Source organism: Schistocerca gregaria, chromosome 6 (assembly GCF_023897955.1).
Source record: "Schistocerca gregaria isolate iqSchGreg1 chromosome 6, iqSchGreg1.2, whole genome shotgun sequence".
Lineage (NCBI taxonomy): Eukaryota > Metazoa > Arthropoda > Insecta > Orthoptera > Acrididae > Schistocerca > Schistocerca gregaria.
Window position 1 is genome coordinate 141269083 of NC_064925.1, and position 25894 is coordinate 141294976.

Below are 25894 nucleotides of genomic sequence, written 5' to 3' on the forward strand. Positions count from 1 at the left end.
ATGCAATCCGTCCACGAGAAACGTCCAATAAATAATGCAACACATTTTTCTTCTCCACCGATTTCTGTTGAAAAATCGCGTAATTTATTGCGAAACGTGGTGGAATATTCCCAATTCAGCCTCATGAATTTCCGATTGCTGGCCATGCTATACATATCTTTCGTGGAATATTCCCAATTCAGCGTCATGAATTTCCGATTGGTGGCGGTGCTATACATAGCTTTAAAAATGGCGTCTGTAATGGAGGTGCGTTCCAAGAACAGACCTGTCATTGAGTTTTTTTCAGCGGAAAACCAGGGCATCGTAAGTATTCACAGGAGCTGGGAGCGTCTGTCGTCACCGCAATAAGGTAGCGCAAACCTGTCTGATGTCCCGCCTGCCGACCGGCCGCACACAGCTCGAGTCCTACAATGTTAGAATGTGTGGTGTCACCCTCATTCGAAGTCATCTGTGGATCACTATCAGACACCTTGCTTCACAGCTGGACATATATGTTGGTAGTGATGACACACTCGTCCAGCAGTTGGGGTACTCGCAAGTGTGTACACGCTAGGTTTCTAGCCTACCAACGGAAGACCATAAAGAACAACGAAGGATCATCTGTGCAGAACTGTTCGCGCAGTATGAGGCTCATCGTGAGCATTTTTTTTTTTTTTTATAATCGTCACAGGCCATCAAACGTGAGTTCATCACTTCAAATCAGAAACAAAATTGTTCCGATGTAACGATAAGCGATGGCACGAAGATGAAGAATGCAAGAGCTGTGAGGCGACTTCAGCCAATAGCCTGCTGACAAGGACCGCACCACGACAGAAGCGTCCTCTAGCCGAAGAGAATATAGGCGCCGCTCCTCCCAGCCTCGACTGGACAGTATTAGCACAGTAGCAGACTGGGACTTGCATACCAGGACAGTATACGCACAGTATTAGGAGAGCACTACGACAGCAGTGACGTGTGATCCATACCAATTGCTTACATGGACCTTGTATACGGCAAAGGACATTGATTGTTTGCATGTCGCCCATCGCTTCCGTCACTGTTGTCAATTCAAAGTTACGTATTGTCAATCAGCTTTATTGAGATAAAAACAACTGATGTGATTTTCTTAAATTGTTGCACGGCTATCTGGGAAAGCTGCATCCCTTAGGTACCCTATAAGCGACGACTCGGCAGGACCCCATAAAAATGGCAGGACCCCACTGGAACACGAAGAAATTCTAACGTCTGACACAACGAGAAGCAGCGTCTGCTTCAAAGCAATTTTGAAGAGTGTGGGTGTGGATCGAGGTGTCGATGACCCACGTGCTGGAAGAGGTCTTACCTTCAGTACATGGCCTAACACTTAGAAATACGAATAAGAGAATTCATAGAAACGTTGGTTTGCTATGAAAGTTTATTTGAATTTGTGAGAAATAGAATAGCATGGGTATTTTACACAGTGGTACATTTATTGAGTGGTCCGCCGAATGAATGGATAGGTACAAAAGAAACGTAGAGAAGGACGCAAATAAACATGAGATGAAGGGAAAAGGTCAACAACAGTATGACGCCACTGACTGAGAATGAGAAGGGAAAAGAGGATAACCAGATAAAAAGTGAACTTGTGTTTCACTGTTTGAAATGCCCATGTATGATAAATGTTGATAGAAGGACGATGAATGTGACAGAATGACGTGCATCCACTTTTATTTAAATGCGAAAACGGTTTGAATTCTGTAGAGGCTGCAGGATATTTAGTTCCAGAGGAGGGGGGGGGGGGGGCGGCACACATTTCTCGTCTACAAAGAATGAAATAGTCTTGTATCACGGCATATGCGCAGTGGATGTCAAAAAATCCTAACCGACCGGGTCCAGAGACAAATATAAGCGGCAGTGGGTTTGAAACTCGCCAGACATTTTTCCTTTCAGTGACTGCAGGTCAACCTGCTTCCAAATTAGCACTGTAAAGGGAAATGCAACTAAAGTACATTTGGCGACTTGTACCTCGTAAAAGGTCACTGCTCACAGCGTCACAAATGGCTGCACGTTTTATATGGAGCAATCAATACAGCAACTAGACAGCAGTTAGCTAGGGCATGCAGTGTGAACCGATGCATAACCTCTTTTCAAGAGATGGAAGGCGTCGATTGCACTGACGGTCGAAAGAGGCGCTTAACCCGCAGTGCGTGGAGGGTTTAGCGCAGGCAGGACCTGATTCTTTTACATTTTGCTAGTGCTTTTTGAGTGTTTTCTCGGTTTGTCGAAGCCTTAGGCACCTTACTCCGCCTCTACTGGCCTGCTGTGCTAAATTGTCTAATCTTAACCCAAAAGATAATGTTTCCACTATTTTTAATAGGGGATGAAACGCAGCAATCAACATTCTCGCAATTTGGTAGCTATCTATATTACTAAACGGCTATAGGCATTCGGTCCCAGCTACAGGTTGTCTGTCTAGCAGTTTTCAGGTGCAACTAAAATTTGATTCACATAACAACTGTCAGGTCTAGTGGTCTAGTTGTAAGGCACGCCAAACAGAAAGGTCGTGGGTCCGAATCCTTGTCGGATAATGGATATTTTCAGTCTGGCTTTCATCTTGCCCTCATCTCTGAACGAAAGAGGGGTCAGCAGAAAAGTCATTTGATTTGGATTCCACGTAAAACTGCAGGTCCCCTTTGCCCGATTGGGTGACTCTAATACACTCCTGGAAATTGAAATAAGAACACCGTCAATTCATTGTCCCAGGAAGGGGAAACTTTATTGACACGTTCCTGGGGTCAGATACATCACATGATCACACTGACAGAACAACAGGCACATAGACACAGGCAACAGAGAATGCACAATGTCGGCACTAGTACAGTGTATATCCACCTTTCGCAGCAATGCACGCTGCTATTCTCCCATGGAGACGATCGTAGAGATGCTGGATGTAGTCCTGTGGAACGGCTTGCCATGCCATTTCCACCTGGCGCCTCAGTTGGACCAGCGTTCGTGCTGGACGTGCAGACCGCGTGAGACGACGCTTCATCCAGTCCCAAACATGCTCAATGGGGGACAGATCCGGAGATCTTGCTGGCCAGGGTAGTTGACTTAAACCTTCTAGAGCACGTTGTGTGGCACGGGATACATGCGGACGTGCATTGTCCTGTTGGAACAGCAAGTTCCCTTGCCGGTCTAGGAATGGTAGAACCATGGATTCGATGACGGTTTGGATGTACCGTGCACTATTCAGTGTCCCCTCGACGATCACCAGATGTGTACGGCCAGTGTAGGAGATCGCTCCCCACACCATGATGCCGGGTGTTGGCCCTGTGTGCCTCGGTCGTATGCAGTCCTGATTGTGGCGCTCACCTGCACGGCGCCAAACACGCATACGACCATCATTGGTACCAAGGCAGAAGCGACTCTCATCGCTGAAGACGACACGTCTCCATTCGTCCCTCCATTCACGCCTGTCGCGATACCACTGGAGGCGGGCTGCACGATGTTGGGGCGTGAGCGGAAGACGGCCTAACGGTGTGCGGGACCGTAGCCCAGCTTCATGGAGACGGTTGCGAATGGTCCTCGCCGATACCCCAGGAGCAACAGTGCCCCTAATTTGCTGGGAAGTGGCGGTGCGGTCCCCTACGGCATTGCGTAGGATCCTACGGTCTTGGCGTGCATCCGTGCGTCGCTGCGGTCCGGTCCCAGGTCGACGGGCACGTGCACCTCCCGCCGACCACTGGCGACAACATCGATGTACTGTGGAGACCTCACGCCCCACGTGTTGAGCAATTCGGCGGTACGTCCACCCGGCCTCCCGAATGCCCACTATACGCCCTCGCTCAAAGTCCGTCAACTGCACATACGGTTCACGTACACGCTGTCGCGGCATGCTACCAGTGTTAAAGACTGCGATGGAGGTCCGTATGCCACGGCAAACTGGCTGACACTGACGGCGGCGGTGCACAAATGCTGCGCAGCTAGCGCCATTCGACGGCCAACACGGCGGTTCCTGGTGTGTCCGCTGTGCCGTGCGTGTGATCATTGCTTGTACAGCCCTCTCGCAGTGTCGGGAGCGAGTATGGTGGGTCTGACACACCGCTGTCAATGTGTTCTTTTTTCCATTTCCAGGAGTGTAGATCAGGGATTTGTGAATCAGCGAAGTGGCGTCCACCTGAAACGCTGACACTCGGCCACTGAGCCACACGAAGTTATTATTATTATTATTCTTGTTCCGCCCTCTTAGTGGTCAGAGCGTCTGACTGCCATGCAGCTGGCCAGTGTTCGATGTCCGGCCGCGTCGGTGATTTGCTCGCCTCGGGGACTAGGTGTTGTGTTGACCCCTTGATCATTACACAATTATCGACACGCAAATCGCCCAATGTGGCGTCACGTGATAAGACATACAACGCGGCGGCCGAACTTCCAAACGTGGGGACTCCCGGCAATCAATGCCATAGGATGATTTCATTTTTTCATTGTTATTATATAACTATTGACTGGATTTATAATATGAAATGCTGCCATAATCCGCTCATTAAGAGGTACAATCTTACGTTAAAATTTCAGTACAATAAGTCAAGCTAAAAAGTAAAGTCGTGTGGCATGAATGGCTGGTAGACACCAAAGGGCAAAGTCAGCCGCCTAAGTGGATAGGTTTCCCTTTCGTTCGTGCCCGCAGGCACCATTCCTTCGCGAGGAATGAGAGCTGTGTATGAAAGCGGATCTGTTAAACGGTAGGACTGCGACGTGTGTGTGTGTTGTATAGTGCCATGTTTGTGTTGGAGACGATTCGAGAAAAGGTAGGGTGAAATCCGGTGCTGACACATAGCAAACTCATCTTGAAGATTAGTGACCAGGGACTTTACACCACCACACCACCTGTCCCTTACGCCGTAAAGGTGGAGAGCAAACTGTCAACAGTGCGAGACATGCCCGGAGGGTGACCCGACCAACGACCGGCTCCGCCCACGGCGCTAAACTTCGGTAACCTGACGGTTTGAGGCAGCGTAAGTCACAGCACGCAGACTACCCACAGAATATTCAACCAGCGTTTGAGAATTAGAGAATTTAGGGACTGCCAACAAACAATACACATAACATGAAACCTTTTGAAACCTTATGTCGCTGTAGAATCATCCTCCTGCAACCTCAACAAAATGTTGAAGGAGAAAAGTTTATCGCTTACTGCATTTTCGCTCTCGTGCAGCGAAACTGCAGCATCACGCACAACATTATAATTTATTAGATCTTCACCAGGAATCCTATTCGCAGCACATTTAACATAAAATATCCACATATACCACTGAATGTAGCTGCAAAATTACATCACTATGCGACAAAGTGTTCAGGGCATATGAGGTCATAAATGATCAGATACTTTAAAACTAGCTTTTCCTAATATGGACACAAAATACCTGTCCACTGATTTAACCGAAAATAATAAAACCATAATAATTAGAGTTTTGTGTTATCAACAAGAAGGTTTTCCTATTACATAGTTAATTTCAAACACTTCATACATCCACTCTTTTGTAAAGTACCGTAATCTGATGTTTGAAGCTGTTTTATACATGGGAGTTAGATTATTTAAGGAATCTATGGTTGAGGATTGTTTGTAGGGCATCTAATCGTCAATAAGTAACTTCAGCTCAACCTGACATTCCCAAAGAGGCTAGTGAATCCACGTCATCGCCGAATTGGGGTCATATCGAGGCTAGAGGGGGTGCTACACGGTAGTAACCAGATCCCTCCTGCAGGTAACTAAATTTTAGTGTAGTGTGCTTACTGCACTGGTGTGCAAAACTTCAGAACGAAAGTGCACTACTCGGCATTAAAATTGCTACACCAAGAAGAAATGCAGATGATAAACGGGTGTTCATCGGGCAAATATATTATACTAGATTTGACATGTCATAACAATTCACGCAATTTGGCTGCTTAGATCCTGAGAAATCACAACCCGGATCAACCGCCTCTGGCCGTAATAACAGCCTTGATAAGCCTGGGCATTGAGTCAAACAGAGCTTGGATGGCGTGTACAGTTACAGCTGCCCATGAAGCTTCAACACAATACCACAGTTCATCGAGAGTAATGACTGGTGTATTGTGACGAGACAGTTGTTCGGCCACCATTGACCAGACGTTTCCAATTGGTGAGAGATCTGGAGAGTGTGCTGGCCAGGGCAGCAGTCGAACATTTTCTGTATCCAGAAAGTCCCGTACAGGACCTGCAACATGCGGTCGTGCATTATCCTGCTCAAATGTAGGGTTTCGCAGGGGTGGAATGAAGGATAGAACCACGGGTCGCAACACATCTTAAATGTAACGTCCACTGTTCAAAGTGCCGTCAATGCGAACATGAGCTGACCGAGACGTGTAACCAATGGCACCCCATACCGTCACGCCGGGTAATACGCCAGTATGGCGATGACGAATACACGGTTCGAATGTGCGTTAACCGCGATGTCGCCAAACACGAATGCGACCGTCAAGTTGCTGTAAACAGAACCAGGATTTATCCGAAAAAATGACGTTTAGCCATTCGTGCACACAGGTTCGTCGTTGAGCACGCCATCGCAGGCGCTCATGTCTGTGATGCAGCGTCAAAGGTAACCGCAGCCATGGTCTCCGAGCTGATAGTTCATGTTGCTACAAATGTCGTCGAACTGTTCGTGCAGATGGTTGTTGTCCTGCAGATGTCCTCATCTGTTGACTCAGGGATCGAGACATGGATGCACGATCCGTTACAGGCATGTGGATAAGATGCCTGTCATCCCGACTGCTAGTGATAGGAGGCCGTTGGAATCCAGCACGGCGTGCCGTATTACCCTCCTGAACCCACCGATTCCATATTCTGCTAACAGTTATTGGATCTCGACCAACGCGACCAGCAATGTCGTGATACGATAAATCGCAATCGGCATAGGCTACAATCAGACCTTTATCAAAGTGGAAAACGTGATGGTACGCATTTGTCCTCCTTACACGAGGCATTACAACAGCGTTTCACCAGACAACGCCGGTCAACTGCTGTTTGTGTATGAGAAATCGGTTGGAAACTTTCCTCATGTCAGCACTTTGTAGGTGGCGCCACCGGCGCTACGTTTTGTGAATGTTCTGAAAAGCTAATCATTTACATATCACATAATTTCTTCCTGTCAGTTAAATTTCTCGTCTATAGCACGTCATTTTCGTGGTGTAGCAATTTTAATGGCCAGTAGTGTAACTTTCTCATAATGTTTCACTTCTCTGTAACATAGCGCAAAGAAGCCTGGACAACACATAGAACTGTTACAGTATAGTACGCAAGGTAACTGAAAGAAATATGCACTGAGACGAACCGAAAAAACATGTTTATTCAATGACAATAATTACATCGAAGTCGAAACGATTTATGCTGCCCTCTGGACACTACAAAACGCCAGACATGGTTCTTTATAGGGTATGTAAACACAACGGGCGTCAGTGCCCGCCCTGCAGCATGCTACCACGCTGGCCACAAGGATGGTAAAGACTTCTTGTGGTACGGCGTTTCATTCCTCCATCAGCGCGGTTGGCGATGTTGGATAGTCTTTGGAGAATACGGACGTGGTATAGTTCGTCTCCCGATCGCATCTTACAGGAGCTCGATGCGATTTAAGACGGGGGAACGGCAGATTATCCCATTCCACGAAAGTTCTGTCCTTCCAAGAGCACCTCCACCTGCGCTATTACATGCGGTCACCCATTGTCATCCATGAAAATTGGCCAAGAACGATTAGGGATCGCGCACTGAGAGTTCCGTGTAGACTTTATTACACACGGCTAACAATAATAAAACTACAGGTTGGTCCATTGATCGTGACCGCGTCAAATATCTGACGAAATAAGCGTCAAACGAAAAAACTACAAATAACGAAACTTGTGTAGCTTGAAGGAGGAAACCACATGGTGCTGTGGTTGGCCCGTCAGATGGCGCTGCCATAGGTCAAACGGGTATCAATTGCGTTTTATTTTTTAAATAGGAACCCCCATTTTTATTACATATTCGTGTAGTACGTAAAGAAATATGAATGTTATAGTTGGACCACTTTTTTTCGCTTTGTGATAGATGGCGCTGTAATAGTCACAAACATATGGCTCACAATTTTAGACAAACACTTGGTAACAGGTAGGTTTATTAAATTAAAAAACAGAACGTAGGTACGTTTGAACATTTTATTTCGGTTGTTCCAATGTGATTCATGTATTTTTGTGAACATATAATTTCTGAGAACGCATGCTGTTACAGCGTGATTACCTGTAAATACCACATTAATGCAATAAATGCTCAAAATGACGTCCGTCAAACTCAATGCATTTGTCAATACGTGTAACGACATTTCTCTCAACAGCGAGTAATTCGCCTTCCGTAATGTTCGCACATGCATTGACAATGCGCTGACGTATGTTGTGAGGCGTTGTCGGTGGATCACAATAGCAAATATCCTTCAACTTTCCACATAGAAAGAAACCCGGGGATGTCAGATCCGGTGAACGTGCGGGCTATGTGGTATGGTGCTTCGACGACCAATCCACCTGTCATGAAATATGCTATTCAATACCGCTTCAACCGCACGCGAGCTATGTGCCGGACATTCATCACGTTGGAATTACATCGCAATTCTGTCATGGAGTGAAACAACTTGTAGTAACATCGGTAGAACATTACGCAGGAAATCAGCATACATTGCACCATTTAGACTGCCATCGATAAAATGGGGGCCAATTTTCCTTCTCCCATAATGCTGCGCCATACATTAACCCGCCAAGATCGCTGATGTTCCACTTGTCGCAGCCATCGAGCTTATTATGCTGGTTTACGTTACCGCTGTTTGTGAATGAGACTACGTTGCTAAATAGAACGCGTGTCATCGTCCCGTAATTTCTCTTGTGCCCAGTGGCAGAACTGTACACGACGTTCAAAGTCGTCGCCATGCAATTCCTGGTGCATAGAAATATGGTACGGGTGCAATCGATGTTGATGTAGCATTCTGAACACCGACGTTTTTGAGATTCCAGATTCTCGGGCAAATTTGTCTGCTACTGATGCGCGGATTATCCGCGACAGCAGCTAAAACACCTGCTTGGGCATCATCATTGTTGCAAGTCGTTGTTGACGTTTCACATGTGGCTGGACACTTCCTGTTTCCTTAAATAACTTAACTTTCCGGCGAACGGTCCGGACACTTGAATGATGTCGTCCATGATACCGGGCAGCATACATAGCACACGCCCGTTGGGCATTTTGATCACAGTAGTCATACGATATCGACCTTTTCCGCAATTAGTAAACGGTCCATTTTAACACGTGTAATGTATCACGTAGCAAATACCGTCCGCACTGGCGGAATGTTACGTGATACCACGTACTTTAAACGTGTGTGGCTATTACAGCGCCATCTATCACAAAGCGAAAAATGTGGTCCAACTAAAACATTCATATTTCTTTACGTACTACACGAATATGTAATAAAAATGGTGGTTGCTATTTAAAAAAAAAAACGCAATTGATATCCGTTTGACCTATGGCAGCGCTATCTAGCGGGCCAACCAAAGCGCTATCTGGTTTTCACCTTCAAGCTAGACGAGTTCGTTCTTTGTAGTTTTTTTCGTGTGACGCTTAATTCGTGAGCTATGTGGCCCCGTCACGATCAATGGACCACCCTGTATACATATAAAATAGAATTACCCTACTCTACGTACCGCCATTAATTGCGGTGACATCAGTGTAGTTATCATCTTTTAAAAAAAGTATCATTTTTGTTCATCTGATTCTCCTGCATTCTCCTGTACTATACTGCAGCAGTTCTTTCTATGTATTGTCCAAATTTCATCAAACTAAGGTATTTGGCAGGGACACAGTATGTGAAAGTTGCTGTATACTGCTACTTTTTTTGAGGCTGACTGCCCCCTCATAACTTTACCATCGGCAACAGTAGCGTTCTGATGGTATGACTATTTTCAAGTACCGTCTAGCGCGAGCACGCCTATATTTGACGGTCCCGTTCCGTTCCGCAGCAGTCAGCGTGAATAGGCGTACCTGCGTGAGGCCGGCGCGCGGCGAGGCGCCGCTGCTATGCTCGGAGCCGGACCGCTGGTAGTGCGCTGCCTCCGCGAGCGACTGGCGCTGCCTGATGCGCTCCAGAGCCACCACCTGCTTGTCCTCCACCTGCGACAGCTGCGTTCGAATGGGGCCAGGCGGCTCCACCGGCCTCCGAGGCTGTGCCAGCGTCAGCAGGCGCTCGCTCGGCTCCCGAATCTTCCTGCGGCCGCCACCACTAAACATCAGTCATGTCGTCGTATGGTACACATTCGGACTGTTTATATTTTTTTTTAAAGTCGGGAACCCGATACATCGATATTTAAAGAAGTATCAAAATCAGCTCTCTGTTAATCAAAAAGATTAACGATTTATCGATATATCGATAGAAATATACCGACTAAGCGGCCAAAACGAATATCGTCTGCATATTGTAAATATGCTACTAATTTTAGAGCTGTATATTTAAGTAGTGATTTATCATTAGATATTCCGGACATCAACAAGCTAGCAGGCTGTTTATCCCCCTTAGAGCAAGAATTGAAACGAAAATAATGTACGTACATGCTTGACGATAACCACTTTCCTTACAATGGGAACTGCAGGTAAGTGGAACGGTAAATGGTGCCAGATGGATACGGCGTTCAGTTACGTCACATACTTGATTTGTCTACAACACTTCACCTCGACTTCAATGTTTTTTAATTTCTGCAAAAGCCAACCTAGCAGTTGTAGTGTCATAATTGGATGGTGAATTAAAGTCGTTTCTGTTGGTAGCATCAAGCGCCGATTACGTCAGCATTTTCCCTCACACGTTTCCACCCACGGCAAAGACCAATCTTGTTGTTTAGATTTTTTTCATTAGCAACTGCTTTTGACGAATGCCAATGTGAAAAAAACAGCACTCTAGTTGCGCCAAAATTGTTTTCTAACGTAACCGGTGTGTAATTTTTTCACCTCGGATGTCTTGTTATTCCATTCAAAGCTCCATCCCCCTTTAGAATCGGACTTCTTCTTTGTGAAATCTATACTTGCTTCATACAGTCAAAGAGAAAGGCTACATATGAAGGAAGCTCAAAAAACATAAAACAAAAATATCTCTACTCGACATTGCCATTTCGACACCCGTATATCGATATTTCGGTGAGAACGATACCGCCGATATATATCGATACTTTTTAGGAGAATGAATAGATTTGTCGATGGATCAATATTTTTCTCAGAGGTCCTAGTACACATAGTGAAACAGGTGCATTATGTTTCCTACATTCCCGAACTGCGTATCAGATTATTCACTAATACCCAATGTTTGTGTGTGTGTGTGTGTGTGTGTGTGTGTGTGTGTGTGTGTGTGTGTTTGTTTGTTTGTTTGTTTGTGTGTGTGTGGGTCATCAAGAACGGCCTTACTAAAATGCCATATGATAAACGTAATTAAAAACATCGAAACTAAAAATTGTTTGTAATTAATGGTTGCGAGCAGCTGTATTACACACCTTTATTTTTTTTTTTTTTTCACAGCCAATTTCAATCAAAAACAGGCAACCTTCCGATGTCTACATACAACAAAATACCTAAACAAGGCACTATGTGTCATTAGACAAACAATCGTTGGTGCAGTAATCGTTATTCATAGCCTATTGAGAAATTATGACATAATAATCAGATGTGCGACAACTCATAACTACTTTCAAGCATCGTGTTAGGGACCAGCATCTTTATTTGCAAGTTACCACCGGGATATGGTTGAACACACACAATTCCCTTGATCTGAATCGAATGAACCCATTCGATATGCAGATCGCCAGACCCCTGCCCTTAAGAGTTATACGTATTTAATAAACTGCGCGCCAAGAAAGCAGAAAGAGAAGACGTATCAGTACCAAGTGAGTCGACGGTGTGCTTCTTGATGAAGCGCATAGTAGTAATTTCAGTCAAGGGATTCATCTCTAAATACTGCAGTAAAATAGCGGTAACTAAGATCAGTTTTAGTACACAGTATGCCACAATAGGAACAGCACGTCCAAAACAAGCGTAATACTTCACCCACTCACACACTGGAGATAACTACGAATTGTAAAATGAAATCCGTATAATTAAACAGTTCATGGGGAAGGGAAGAAGATAGTCTGGTGACTAACTCAAGAGGTCACTAAAGTAAGCTATGTACATGGCTTCGCTTTCGGTTAAACGATTGCTCGCTCATGTGGTAATAGGGAAATATATATAGGAATCCAAATGACTGCGTCCTGGTTAGGTCATCGGCTGCCAGAACGTGATTTAAAACGATATTCGTAATGTTTTAACTCAAAAAGCACCTACTCCCGTTTCGTCACTAACATCTGGCGTTGCTTCACTGCCAAAACGAACCAATTTTAAAAGTCAGAAAGGCGAACTGCCTTCCACAATCTGCCACAAAGGATGAGACCTACTATGGCCCGGTCATGTCTTAATGTTTCCTCCCGGTCAAGAGTACTTGACCATCTCACATACCAACCAAGAGCCCTTTCACCTTAGTCCCAGCCAACTATACTTTACCGCCTCACATCCCGACCCATTAAAACAAGGCTCATCTGAGCTCTCTGCGGAGAGAACGCCAAAAATGATTGATTATCCAATCTGACAGAATGTTAGAAAAGCCGCCTGTCAGAGGCTACGTTGCAAATATTTTCCTTTCTCTTCCAAAACGTTTCTTATTACTCTCTATGCCCTTTATATTAAACAATTTAACAATGACTCGGTACGGCGGATTTGTGTCGAGGTCCGGTGAACCGGCCAGTCTGTGAATGGTTTTTAGGCGGTTTTCCATCTGCCTCGGCGCATGCGGGCTGGTTCCACTTATTCCGCCTCAGTCATACTATGTCGGCGATTTCTGCGCAAACAAGTTCTCCACGTACGCGTACACCACCATTACTCTACCACGCAAACATAGGGGTTACAATCGTTTGGTGTGAGACATATCCTGGGGGATCCACCGGGGGCCGAACCGCACAATAACCCTGGCTTCGGTGTGGGGTGGCGGAGGGGTGAAGTGGACTGCGGTAGTCGTCGTGGGGTTGTGGACCACTGCGGCTGCGTCAAGGACGGAGCCTCTCCGTCGTTTCCAGGTCCCCAGTTAACATACAACATACAATCCCCATCCTCGGAAATGGTGGCAGCTATGACCGTTCTGAAAGAACTCGAGTTGCTGCCCTTCTGAAACATGACAACAGTTTCTCCATGTTTGTTAATTTTTAGGACATTGTCCAATCAATGAGTTCACTACACTTTGTGTTAAAGGTCCGGGTTGTTAATCTCTATGGATCTGTCCCAGGATGATGGTGGTGAAATTCAGGAGCAGGCCTAATGTAGGGTAGCATTCCTCCGCCCTTGTGAGATTTTACCTCGAGTCCAGACTATTGCCTAGAATTTGTAGAAGTGTCCTCTTGGCTCATCGGCTCGTCAAATTCTTAGCAGGGCGTAATTTTCACGCGACTACCCTCCTAAGGCGTCCACAAGATTTTGTCCGCAGCCGGCACAATTGAAAAGTATCTTAGGCCCCTGTCGGTGTCCAGCGATGTGGTGTCTTCTCCGATAAACAGGGGACCCGGACATTGCCCGCCAAGGGGGATAGACCAAACAGGCTGCAAGGGCGGACGACCCACGCTACTGGCGACACTTTTATCCAAGTTGTCAGGTGTGCCAGACACCTCGCACAGTCTGCTCTCTCCGAACATTATGCCACCTGCGGCCAGCTGAGTGCTGCACAGAACTCAAAAATATTTTATTAGAGAAGGATTCTAACCTCCACAACCATTGTGTAACTTTTATTAGCGTATCAACATCCACACTGCACTAACGCAAACTCCAAAAGGGTCTCTATTTCTCGTATGAGTGTCCAGCACTCTTGATGAGAATGAAACCGAACGGTTTGCTCTATTCTGACTCGTTTTGTATTGAACTACACCACTGGCCAATAAAATTGCCACACTACGAAAATGACGAGCTACAGACGCGAAATTTAAACGACAGGAAGAAGATGCTGTGCAAATGATTAGCTGTTCAGAGCATTCACACAAGGTTGGCGCCGGTGGTAAGACCTACAACGTGCTGACATGAGGAAAGTTTTCAACCGATTTCTCATACACAAACAGCAGTTGACCGGCGTTGCCTGGTGAAACGTTGTTGTGATGCCTCGTGTAAGGAGGAGAAATGCATACCATCACGTTTCGGACTTTGATAAAGGTCGGATTGTAGCCTATCGCGATTGCGGTTTATCGTAACGCGACATTGCTGCTCGCGTTGGTCGGTGGGTTCAGGAGGGTAATACGGAACGCCATGCTGGATCCCAACGGACTCGTATCACTAGCAGTCGAGGTGACAGGCATCTATGTTCGACGGATCGTGCAGCCACGTCACGATCCCTGAGCCAACAGATGGGGACGTTTGGAAGACAACAACGATCTGAACGAACAGTTCGACGACGTTTGCAGCAGCATGGACTATCAGCTCGGAGACCGTGGCTGCGGTTACACTTGACGCTTCGTCACTGACAGGAGCGCCTGCGATGGTATACTCAACTACGAACTTGGGAGCACGAATGGCAAAACGTCATTTTTTCGAATGAATCTAGATTCTGTTTACAGCATTATAATGGTCCAATCCTTGTTTCGCGACATCGCCGTGAACGCCTATTGGATGCGTGTATTCGTCATCGCCATACTGGCGTATCACCCGGCGTGATGGTATGGGGTGCCATTGGTTACACGTCTCGGTCACCTCTTGTTCGCATTGACGGCACTTTGAACAGTTGACGTTACATTTCAGATGTGTTACAGCCCATGGCTCTACCCTTCATTCGGTCCCTGCGAAACCCTACATTTCAGCAGGGTAATGAACGTCCGCATGTTGCAGGTCCTGTACGGGCTTTTCTGGATACACAAAATGTTCGACTGCTGCCCTGGGCAGCACATTCTCCAGATCTCTCACCAATTGAAAACGTCTGGTCAATGGTGGCCGAGCAACTGGCTCGTCACAATACGCCAGTGACTACTTTTGATGAACTGTGGTATCGTGATGAAGCTGCATGGGCAGCTGTACCTGTACACGCCATCCAAGCTGTGTTTGACTCAATGCCCAGGCGTATCAAGGCCGCTATTGCGCCCAGAGGTGGTAGTTCTGGGTACAGATTTCTCAGAATCTATGCACCCAAATTACGTGAAAAGGTAATCAAATGTTCAAATGTGTGTGAAATCTTATGGGACTTAACTGCTACCGGCCGGAGTGGCCGATCGGTTCTAGGTGCTTCAGTCTCGAGCCGCGCGACCGCTACGGTCGCAGGTCCGAATCCAGCCTCGGGCATGGATGTGTGTGATGTCCTTAGGTTAGTTAGGTTTAAGTAGTTCTCAGTTTTAGGGGACTGATAACCTCAGAAGTTAAGTCCCAAAGTGCTCAGAGCCATTTGAACCATTTGAACTTACTGCTAATTTCATCAGACCCTAAGCTTACACACTACTTAACCTAAACTATCCTAAGGACAAACACACACACCCACGCCCGAGGGAGGATTATAACCTCCGCCGGGACCAGCCGCACAGTCTATGACTGCAGCCCCAAAGAACGCTCGACTAATCCCGCGCGGCAAAATTTAATCACATGTCAGTTTTGGATATAATATATTTGTCCAATGAATACCCGTTTATCTTCTGCAATTCTTCCGGGTATAGCAATTTTAAAGACCAGTAGTGTAAGTCGATTACAGCGTTTGCAAATGAAGGTCATAAAACTTGGAGACATTTACCTTTATGCCACAAATACGCTGAAATCCTTGGTCTGCGGACTTGCTCCCATGACAGCTCGGATGGCATGTCGTGTTCCTAGCCTCCTGGCGGCGCCCGACGCTGTTCAACGACGGCTAGCGCCGTGCGCTAAGAGATGCGGTCATGGGTTGCTGTGTGAAATATGCTTGTACCAGCCCTCTCAATTTCTACATTCATTTCAGATACACCTTGTATATACCGCGGGAACTTCACGATGGGAACTCATCCTACCGGAGCAGCGAGAGATCTGCCACGGAATTGCGCCCTAACGGAAGGCGAGTGGGTAGAATATTTCGCATCCGCGGCCAGAAGTAGGTACGTCTCAGACAAATAATTGGTTTTACCAACCGCAGCTAATTGCCTAACGCTAGACACTGTTCTTATCACTGATGCAAGACTCTCTACTCGACGGGGACGATACATCACGATGGATGGCAACACACTAAGCCAACATATTTACAGAACACAGTTCATCTGCTGCCATATCCGCTGTTCATTTCTTTGAATCTCCGTGCGTCTTTTCAACACAGCAAAATGACACTTTCATCATCTGTTTTTGTTGGTAGAGTATGAACTCCTTTATGTTCTGGACATATTTGTCTGTTGGTTAGGTACATAACAAACGTGCGATCAAACAGTGTTTTCTCACGGATATTCGATTGGCTCCATCATATGTTTAGTTATGATCTCCTCTGCGTTGTAACAGACAACGAATGACCAACAGAAAAAAATCTGGTGTATCCCAGAGCAGAGAAGTATTCTCTCTATACATGCTCTGGCGATCTCCTTCGGATTTGTACAGGTAGCACTAAATATCCACAGCAGGACGACCTTCGTACATACCGGTAATTTTGTTTACATGCCTCCGCTGAGAGTTATGGTAAATATTGAGGGAACAGCGTTACGAAACTGAAAATCATCACTTTCATATAACTTAAACTTTTGAGACACGTTCATACGAAACGTCCCACCATTACATTGAAATTCCCAGCGATTTTCTTGCCTTCACAATTAAATATTACAGTTAAAGCACTTCTGCATGCAATATTTTGCGAAGCTGGAGCTGTTTTACTTCTGGTTACCTGGGTTTAGCCATATAAACAACTCTTTAGTTACCACCTTTACCAACGTGGCCCTTTGGCCGAAATTTTAAATGGTTCAAATGGCTCTGAGCACTATGGGACTTAACATCTAAGGTCATCAGTCCCCTAGAACTTAGAACTACTTAAACCTAACTAACCTAAGGACATCACACACATCCATGCCCCAGGCAGGATTCGAACCTGCGACCGTAGCGGTCACGCGGTTCCAGACTGAAGCGCCTATAACCGCACGGCCACTCCGGCCGGCCCGAAATTTTAATTGAGTGTTATTAATAGATGCTTCCTCGTAGTCAATGTAAGGTTCTGCCAACAAGAGCGGGGGAATATGGTTCGTTTTTCGAAAGTTAGCGCACATATAGCCCCCTCCCTTACAAAGAGAGGGAGAAAACATCTCGTCTTTCGAAGGGTACCTTGCACATAGGATTCCTTAAGAAAGAGAGGATAGAAGTGTTTGTTTTTTCTAACGGTAGCATGTACATAGAACTCCGTTAGGAAGAGTGGAAGAAAGTAGTTCGTCTTCCGAAGGGCAGCGTCCAAATCTCATTCTTCCTGCCACAGCTGGGATGAGTAGATGTGATGTCGCTGCATTTCTTCGCAAACTGATGGTTTAGTTTTTCCCATACCTAGCATCTCTATTGCTCTTGTATCCCATAGATTGAAAAAGTGGCTTACTGGTTTTAATTATGTGCTATACAGGTTTGGAAATTTGAGATACCGCACGTCCTATGCACAAAGACTACGAACCTTCATTTTGTGGTTAACCAGTTCAACACTCATTTTGAAAATCAGTTACAGATATGCACCACTCATTTCACTATACATCACCGTCATGCTTTTTTCTAAACTGATTTCCAAATTAACTGACTTTTTGTAGGATTGAATACGCTACTTGAAACACCATGTGACATGGTCTTGAAGTTATTCAAGAAAATAAAGGTATTCCCAACTTCAAGCAGTAGATACAGCTTGTGCCTAACCCATAACTAACATCGTATTTTCTTGTGAACATGAGAATCCACGAGTGCCTATAAGTTAGGAAGAAAGTGTACTCAGATCAGTGGAACTAGCTTCTGATTGCATCTTCTGTTATGGTGATATGAGATGTTTTATCATAAAATACCAATTAATATGGTTCAAGCAACAGTTGATTAAATGCGGACTGAGTTATCCATTTGATATATATACTATGTGATCAAAATGATCCGGACACTCCCAAAACCACACGTTTTTCATATTAGGTGCATTGTGCTGCCACCTAGGGCCAGGTACTCCATATCAGTGACCCCATTGGTCATTATACATTGTGAGAGAGCAGAATGGGGCGCTCCGCAGAACTCACGGACTTAAAACGTGGTCAGGTGATTGGTTGTCACTTGTGTAATACGTCTCTACGCGAGGTTTCCCCACTCCTAAACATCCACTGCTACCGACGTGATAGTGAAATAGAAACGTGAAGTGACACGTACAGCACAAAAGCTTACAGGCCGACCTCGTCTGTTGACAGAGACCACCGACAGTTGACGAAGGTCGTAATGTGTAATAGGCAGACATCTATCCAGACCATCACACAGAAATTCCAAACTGCGTCAGGATAGACTGCAAGTACTATGAGAGTTAGGCGGGAGGTGAGAAAACTTGGATGGTCGAGCGGCTGCTAATAAGCCGCACATCACATCGTAAATGCCAAACGACGCCTCGCTTGGTGTAAGGAGGGTGAACATTGGAGCATTGAACACTGTAAAAACGTTGTGTGAAGTGAAGAATCGCGGTACACAATGTCTAAACATTCATGGTGGTGTCTGTTTGTTCTATATCGTTTCTCCCTACCACTTTCGCGCAACGACGCTCTGAGCGTGTTTTTTAGGGAATTAACTAGTTTGAACCTGGGACCTGCTGCTGGTAAGGAGACACCAGACCACACATGACATGTAGAATTCAGAAGAGTTCAGTGAGACTAGCGATGATATAACCAAATACTAAATGATCTCAGCGTCAGCTCCACTGCACTCCCTGTAAAAGAATCTTAATACTAACTAAATTTAGTGGAAAGGGTTCAAGGCTTTCCCATTTTTAGTTAGCTGGTAAAATAACGTCGAAAAAGCAGTTAAGTTTACCATTGGAAATTTTATTCTACTCACAAAACATCGTTTATAAATTGCACTATTGATAAAAGGAAATGTTTTAATACAGGCTGGTAAAAACCAACTGCGTGCAACAAAAATGTGAACGAATATTCCCTAAATGGGTTTCCAAGTTCTACAATCGATCGAAGGATGACTTATGCTATATCACATCTATAATCTAGGTTTAAATTAAGTTTCGCAAAAGAGAAAACTATCAATATGGTCTACAGTGACCCTCAATTATCTTTAATTACTTATCTAACCTGTCGTAAATTACAGTGGCTGATGTGGCTTCTCAATAACTATAAAATAGAAAAATCATCGCGTTTCAGATCTTTACTTCAAGTGACAAATGTGAACACCATGAGTTTTAATTAACGATCGACACTAGTATTACGCAAAAAGGGGGTGTAACAGATGAGTCTTCTGCAGTTCTGAGTGAAGCCTCATGCGCTCAAAAATGCGGCATCGCGTGCGTTCATTACCTTGTCGGTGTTTAGGCAGCGTCAGGGCGACAGCGGCCGGCGCAGCAGCCATCCAGCTCGCCGTCTCGGAACCAACTCTCCTCACTTCTCCTTACTACAATTTACCGAAGTTAGTTTAAAAAAAACTATCTGGCTATGTTTTCATCTGACCAATCAGGTTCTCAATGTTAATCTTAAGCTCCGCCTACAAAAATTCTGTCTATCCAATGAGAAACGTTATACTTTTCGTGGTGGGGCAATGTTTTTAAAGTTTGCAACGTAACAGAGACGCTAAAACCTGCAGCTAGTGTGGTCCTTTTAGCGTTATCGTGAGATCTATACTGTTCTTCTGGAGGGCTCTATCTTTTAACATGGGCTGGAGGATTGTCCTAATGTAACAGACACGTGAAAAAGTCTCACGCTAAAACTTGCGGGTGGTAGTGGCCCTTTTTGTGTTATCGTTAGATCTATACTGTTCTTCTGGAGGGCTCTAGCTTTTAACATGGGCTGGAGGATTGTCCTTGACGTACCTGAGACGCGAAACAGTCTCGCGCTAAAACGTGCGGGTGGAAGTCGTACAGGTAGTCTGGCCCGTCTCTTATCGTAGGGCCTTCTAGCTTAACACGGTTCTGCTCTCGGCTTCTGTCCTCGTTTCTCCCCTCGGAACTGCGTCTGCCTCACGGTGGGAAGGTACGACATGCATTTAGGCATTCTTGTGTTAGTCTGTGGTATTCAATTTGCTCACTCGTTACTCGTATTACTTTGGTTAATTTAATGTCACGATTTATTCGGAGCTATGTGACATACTAGTAGATTTGCTTATTATGTCAGGGTTTCCATGGAAGGTGTTGGATTTACCTGACACCTTACAAATGTAGCGATCCGATGACAGGGTGTGGGTATGGCGAATGCCCGGTGAACTTCATCTGCCAGCGTGTGTAGTGCCAACAGTAAAATTCGGAGGCGGTGGTGTGAGGGTGTGGTCGTGTTTTTCACGGAGTGGACTTGCACCCCTTGTTGTTTTGCGTGGTACTATCACAGTACAGGCCTAAATTAATGTTTTAAGCACCTTCTTGCCTCCCACTGCTGAAGAGCAATTCGGGGATGGCAGTTGCATCTTTCACCACGATCTTTCACCTATTCATAATGCACGGCCAGTTGCGGAGTGGTTAAACGACAATAACATTCCTGTAATGGACTGGCCTGCACAGAGTGCTGACCTGATTGCTATAGAACACCTTTGGGATGTTTTGGAACGCCGACTTCGTGCCAGGCCTCACCGACTGACATCGATACCTCTCCTCTGTGCATCACTCAGTGAAGAACGTGCTGTCATTTCCCAAGAAACCTTCCAGAACATGATAAAACGTGTGCCTGCGGGAGTGGAAACTCTCATCAAGGCTAAGGGTGGGCCAACACCATATTGAATTCGATATTAACCGATGGAGGGCGCCACGAACTTGAAAGTCACTTTCAGCCAGGTGTTCGGATACTTTTGATCACATAGTGTATCTTATATAATCTAAAATACAAGACGGTGCAGCAAGCTGCAGGTCTTATATGAACCCAGGGCCTGCCCTCTACGTTTGAGAGTGAAACACAACCATAAAAAGTGTGAAGACGAATCGTAGTTAACACATTTGTCACAAAAACAAATGGCGAAAGAAGAGAAAAAGTATGAGAGAAGCGGTCGACAGTCTAGTTTCGCGTTTCATTTAGAGAAGAAACCCGTGCCGCTGGTGATAGAGGTGCGCTAGGTGCCTAGGAAAAAGGCATAAGGCCTCCCGACTGCAGCGCTGGGCTAGCAAGAGCCACCACTTCCAGGTCACCGGACTAAACTGTCAATAAGGTATGAGCTACCGCTACCGGAAGGTTGACGTGTGTAGATTTCAAGAAGTTCTCCCATTCTCTGCAAGATGGCAAGAACATCGTTTCACAGAGGCGGCAACACATAGTTCATCATAGTTCAACGAATTGGCAAGAAATATTTATAAATTATATGCACAATCTTCCTCCTGAATCAGTCTATCTGTTGAAAACAGTATAAAATATATACTGTAGGTACTGAGAACAGAGCAAAAATAAAGAGAGAAACCGCGGTGAGGAACTAGAATTTATATACACTGCGTGGCAAGAAAGTGAGGCACAAAGGAAGAAAAAAAGAAACAAAGGAAACTTCACAAGTTTCTGGAGAATGTGATGTTATGTCAGTGATTACAAAATAAAGTCAAATTTAAGAGGAACTTGGCGGTACAGAGGGGCAAAGCGGAGACACTTCTGCATGAAGTCAGGATAGCAGTTGGGTACTTGTGAAGCGGCTCTGACGCTAGTAAAACATTGTCAGAATTCTCTTATTTATTAGCCATATCTTATCTACACCAGCCTTGCAGCCGATGCCTCACTGAGCTGCTTGTTGGATTCCCGATGACGGTTGCGAGTCAGTTCTTTGCCTGCAGGACCAGGAGAATAGTAAGTTGACTTCGCGATCCAGCACGAATGGCCTCGTACTAGCTGCCTGAGTGTAATCGATCCCATTCAGAATTCTATGTTGAACCTTGATGAACATCCGCGATGTGGTGTTGTCAGAAGTAGTGTAGTCGGTCGACCTCCTCCCTACCGGCCAGGTAGATTTCAGGACGTGGAGGCGCCTAAGTGTTGAAGAGGAACGAGGACCCCACGAGGCCCTGCTGCCTGTTTCCGCGCTGAAATTCGGTGCTTTCAGCACTTCGTAGTGTGGCGTTGTCGTAAGACAGTCAGTTTCTCCATCAGCAGTAGTACGCAGCTAAGAGTATGAATTTCAAAACATCTTCGGCTGGTTCATAGATTGTTCTGGAATATATAGGAAACAGATTTGCTGTAGTATGGTAATAATCCAATCGAGTTCTATTATTGTGAATGCCACCGATCCCAGTAAAATCCCCATCCGGGGAAGTTCGGCCGCTGAGTTGCAAATCTTAGTTCAGGTGACGTCACATTGGGCGACTTCCGTGTCGGTGAAGATGAGGACAACACTAGACCCAGCCCACGAGTGGAGAAAATCTGCAACCCAGCTGGAAATCGAACGCGGGCCCGCTGCACTGTAGGCAAAAACGTTACCACTTAACTAAGCAAGCGGACATCGATCCCCGTGATCGACTCCTTGAGAGCTTGAGAGCTCGAGTACTTAAAGGGAGCTAACGAGAAGCTATGATGCGATGCTCGGTTCGTAATGTCATGATTGCCGTATGTTTCCTCCTTATTCTGCTATATTCGCTTAACACGCTCTTAACTGCTCTGTATCTTCTCTGATACTGGTTCTTATGAAATAAGTACAGTTTCTTTCGACATCTCTTACTAGCTAACGAATATGTGTGTCACGTTTAAGTTGGTTTTCTGTCCCGTGCTATTTTCTGCTGAGCTCCTACCCTCGGCGAGATGTTTGAAACATGCCGAGGCTTGACACATTTGCGAAATATCGCTTATTTCGTGGTTCTGTCTCTACCTCTGGCGTGAGTGCACTTTGCTTGTAGCTAGATGAATGAATTTTCAACCCCTTACTATTTTGTGCCCTAAAAGAGGCATGAGACCACTTAACACTAAAGCCGTTGTAGCCGGCCGGAGTGGCCGTGCGGTTCTAGGCGCTACAATCTGGAGCCGAGCGACAGCTCCGGTCGCAGGTTCGAACCCTCCCTCAGGCATGGATGTGTGTGATGTCCTTAGGTTAGTTAGGTTTAATTAGTTCTACGTTCTAGGCGATTGATGATCTCAGAAGTTAAGTCGCTTAGTGCTCAGAGTCATTTGAACCAAAGCCGTTGTAGTCTCTCCTTAGGCAAGCTGTCTTACAACCATTGCAGCTGGTACATGATTTGCTGGATACTTGCACTTGGGTAAAGTTGACACCCACACTGGTCTCTCAATGGAGAAAGGGTCTGGTTATATAGTTGGCCGTAGGAGTACTTCACCATCATACACACAGTTCATAGAGACGTGTGTCATGTAGATGAGAATTGTCTTGTTGAAAAAAAATATCACAACACTGTCATATGACAGATGGCACGTAAGGATATAAGATGTCCATGACATAAGGTTGTGCCCTCAAACACTTGTAGTCGGGGGCTGAAGTCAGTACATAAAGGCTCCACACATCACGAAGCCAGGAGTGACACCACTGAGAATCTCCAAAATTTTAGATTGGGACCTCTTCCCAGGTCACCACCATACTCACCGAAGATGGTCATTCAAGGCAGTGCAGAGCCGTGATTCATCGCTGAACACAATACAACACCATTCATCTGCAGTTCATTATCTACAGTCATGGCACCATCCAACACGCGGAAGTTTGTTTCGTTGCGTTAACGGTACCCTCCACATTGGACAGTAGTTCCCTAGCCCATCTGATCCTAACGTCTAACCAGTGTCACGCGGGATAAGCCGAGTGGTCTCAGACGCTGCAGTCATGGACTGTGCGGCTGGACCCGGTGGAGGTTCGAGTCCTCCCTAGGGCATGAGTGTGTGAGTTTATCCTTAGGGTAATTTAGATTAAGTAGTGTGTAAGCTTAGGGACCTTAGCAGTTAGGTCCCATAAGATTTCACACACATTTGAACATTTTTTCTAACCAGTGGTGCACAATTACACTGATCATTGTAGTGAGACCAGTACTTATTTTTGGATGGCCGGTACAGATACGAAGGGGTTGCAATGTGTTTGGTGCACAATGTAGAGGTTCGCCCTTGTAGTGGTTAGACGTGGTCGATTGGATCTTTGATAACAAATGTACCTGTTCTTGTTCCCATGCAGGCCAACTTAGAACCAGTGTCACATCCGAATGACCCACAAATGTTGGTGTTGGGTGATTCGATCTGCACTCAAATGGATACCGATAATGAGACAATCTTTCAAAGTCTTTTAGGTGTTAATAACAAGTCTCTCTGCAACACGTGTTATCTGCGTCCTTCACAGTGTTCACTCTAGATCTAACTATGCACGCGCCCCTTACACACATTAGCAGACGTGATAACAACACTAAACATGAAGAACATTAGTACACACTGGTGTCCATTCTACCTTTTACAGAGAATAACAATTCTAATTATCTGCATACTTTCCAATGGTGGATATGTGTACGATGTTACAACGAGATCCTACCAAGTTTTCTAGGGGCTTCATTTTTGTTACACAGACTGTATAGGATATAAGATTTATCAGACCAAGTTATTTACTCACTAAGATGTCCGGTGGCGATTATTTGTGTACAAGATAGTATGGTCATTCAAAATTCAAATAGCCAACGACAAAATATCTTGGCCGTAACGGTCTGGCCTATGCCAAGGTCTCTTGTGTTCCGAACTTGCGGCTCTTATGGACAGAACCTGTTAAATGAATGCGAATTACAGTTTGAGAATAAACTGAATAAAGACGTAAGAAATCAGGAGTAGTAGAAATGAGAGTACTGACAAGATTACCATCGAAATTAGGACTACAAAGAACATGAAGTTGAGGAATTCTACTATCTTTGGAACAAAATAACACATGACTTACACAAAAATCAGAATAGCACAGACAAAGAGGTCGTACCTGGCCAAAGGAAAAAGAAATCTTTACTAGAATGATTCTCCACTCATCTTTGCTTAGCTTTCACACTTTCCTTAATGCGTCATGTGCCTGCGATGCCATCAGGTTGCACCCAGTCTCGCTGGGGGCGGTTGTCATGATATTTTGAGTCTTCATTGTATATTCCGTGGCTAACTGTCTGCCTGTTTGGATATTATTGTTTTGTGTACCTGTCGTCAAAGTTAGCTCTTTCAGCACCATACATCTTCAACCTGACCGAATTAGTAAGGGAAAAAAAACTATTTTCAGTTAGGTTACCGAGCGAGGTGGCGCAGTGCTTAGCTTCCTGGACTCACATTCGGGATGACGACGGTTCAAACCCGTCTCCGGCCATCCTGATTTAGGTTTTCCGTGATTTCCCTAAATTGTTTCAGGCGAATGCAGGGATGATTCCTTTGAAAAGGCTCGTCCGATTTCCTGCCCCATCCTTCCCCAATCCGAGCTTGTGCTCCGTCTCTAATAACCTCGTTGTCGACGGGACGTTAAACACTGATCTCCTCCTCCTCCTACTTGAGTTAGGTTAGAGTCAGTATCACGATTATAGACACTAACTAAACTATGATTTCATTTCGAACCTTAGTCCTCGAAACTAATCAAACTTTGTAGGCACATGTTATCCTCATTTATATCGTTTTTGTGAAAAGAGATACTACTGAAGTTCTTAGTTTTGTAAACTGCGCATGTCGCGGTGGCCGAGCGGTTCTAGGCGCTTCAGTCCTGAACCGCGCGACTGCTACGGTCGCAGGTTCGAATCCTGCCTCTGGCATGGATGTGTGAGATGCACTTAGGTTAGGT

The 25894-nt window shown here is 45.4% G+C and overlaps 1 protein-coding gene across 6 annotated transcripts in view; it reads right to left on the reverse strand.

Moving 5' to 3' along the window:
* Positions 1-25894, reverse strand: part of LOC126278426 (uncharacterized) — a 140424-nt gene that overhangs the window by 81358 nt on the left and 33172 nt on the right. For 4 of the 6 annotated variants that reach the window (XM_049978540.1, XM_049978542.1, XM_049978539.1 and 1 more), the window contains exon 6: positions 10025-10247. In XM_049978540.1, coding sequence (XP_049834497.1) covers positions 10025-10247 — 223 coding nt within the window. Of the gene's footprint in view, positions 1-10024; positions 10263-25894 lie in introns of all 6 variants that reach the window. The other 2 variants (XM_049978536.1, XM_049978537.1) reach the window with 1 other exon arrangement.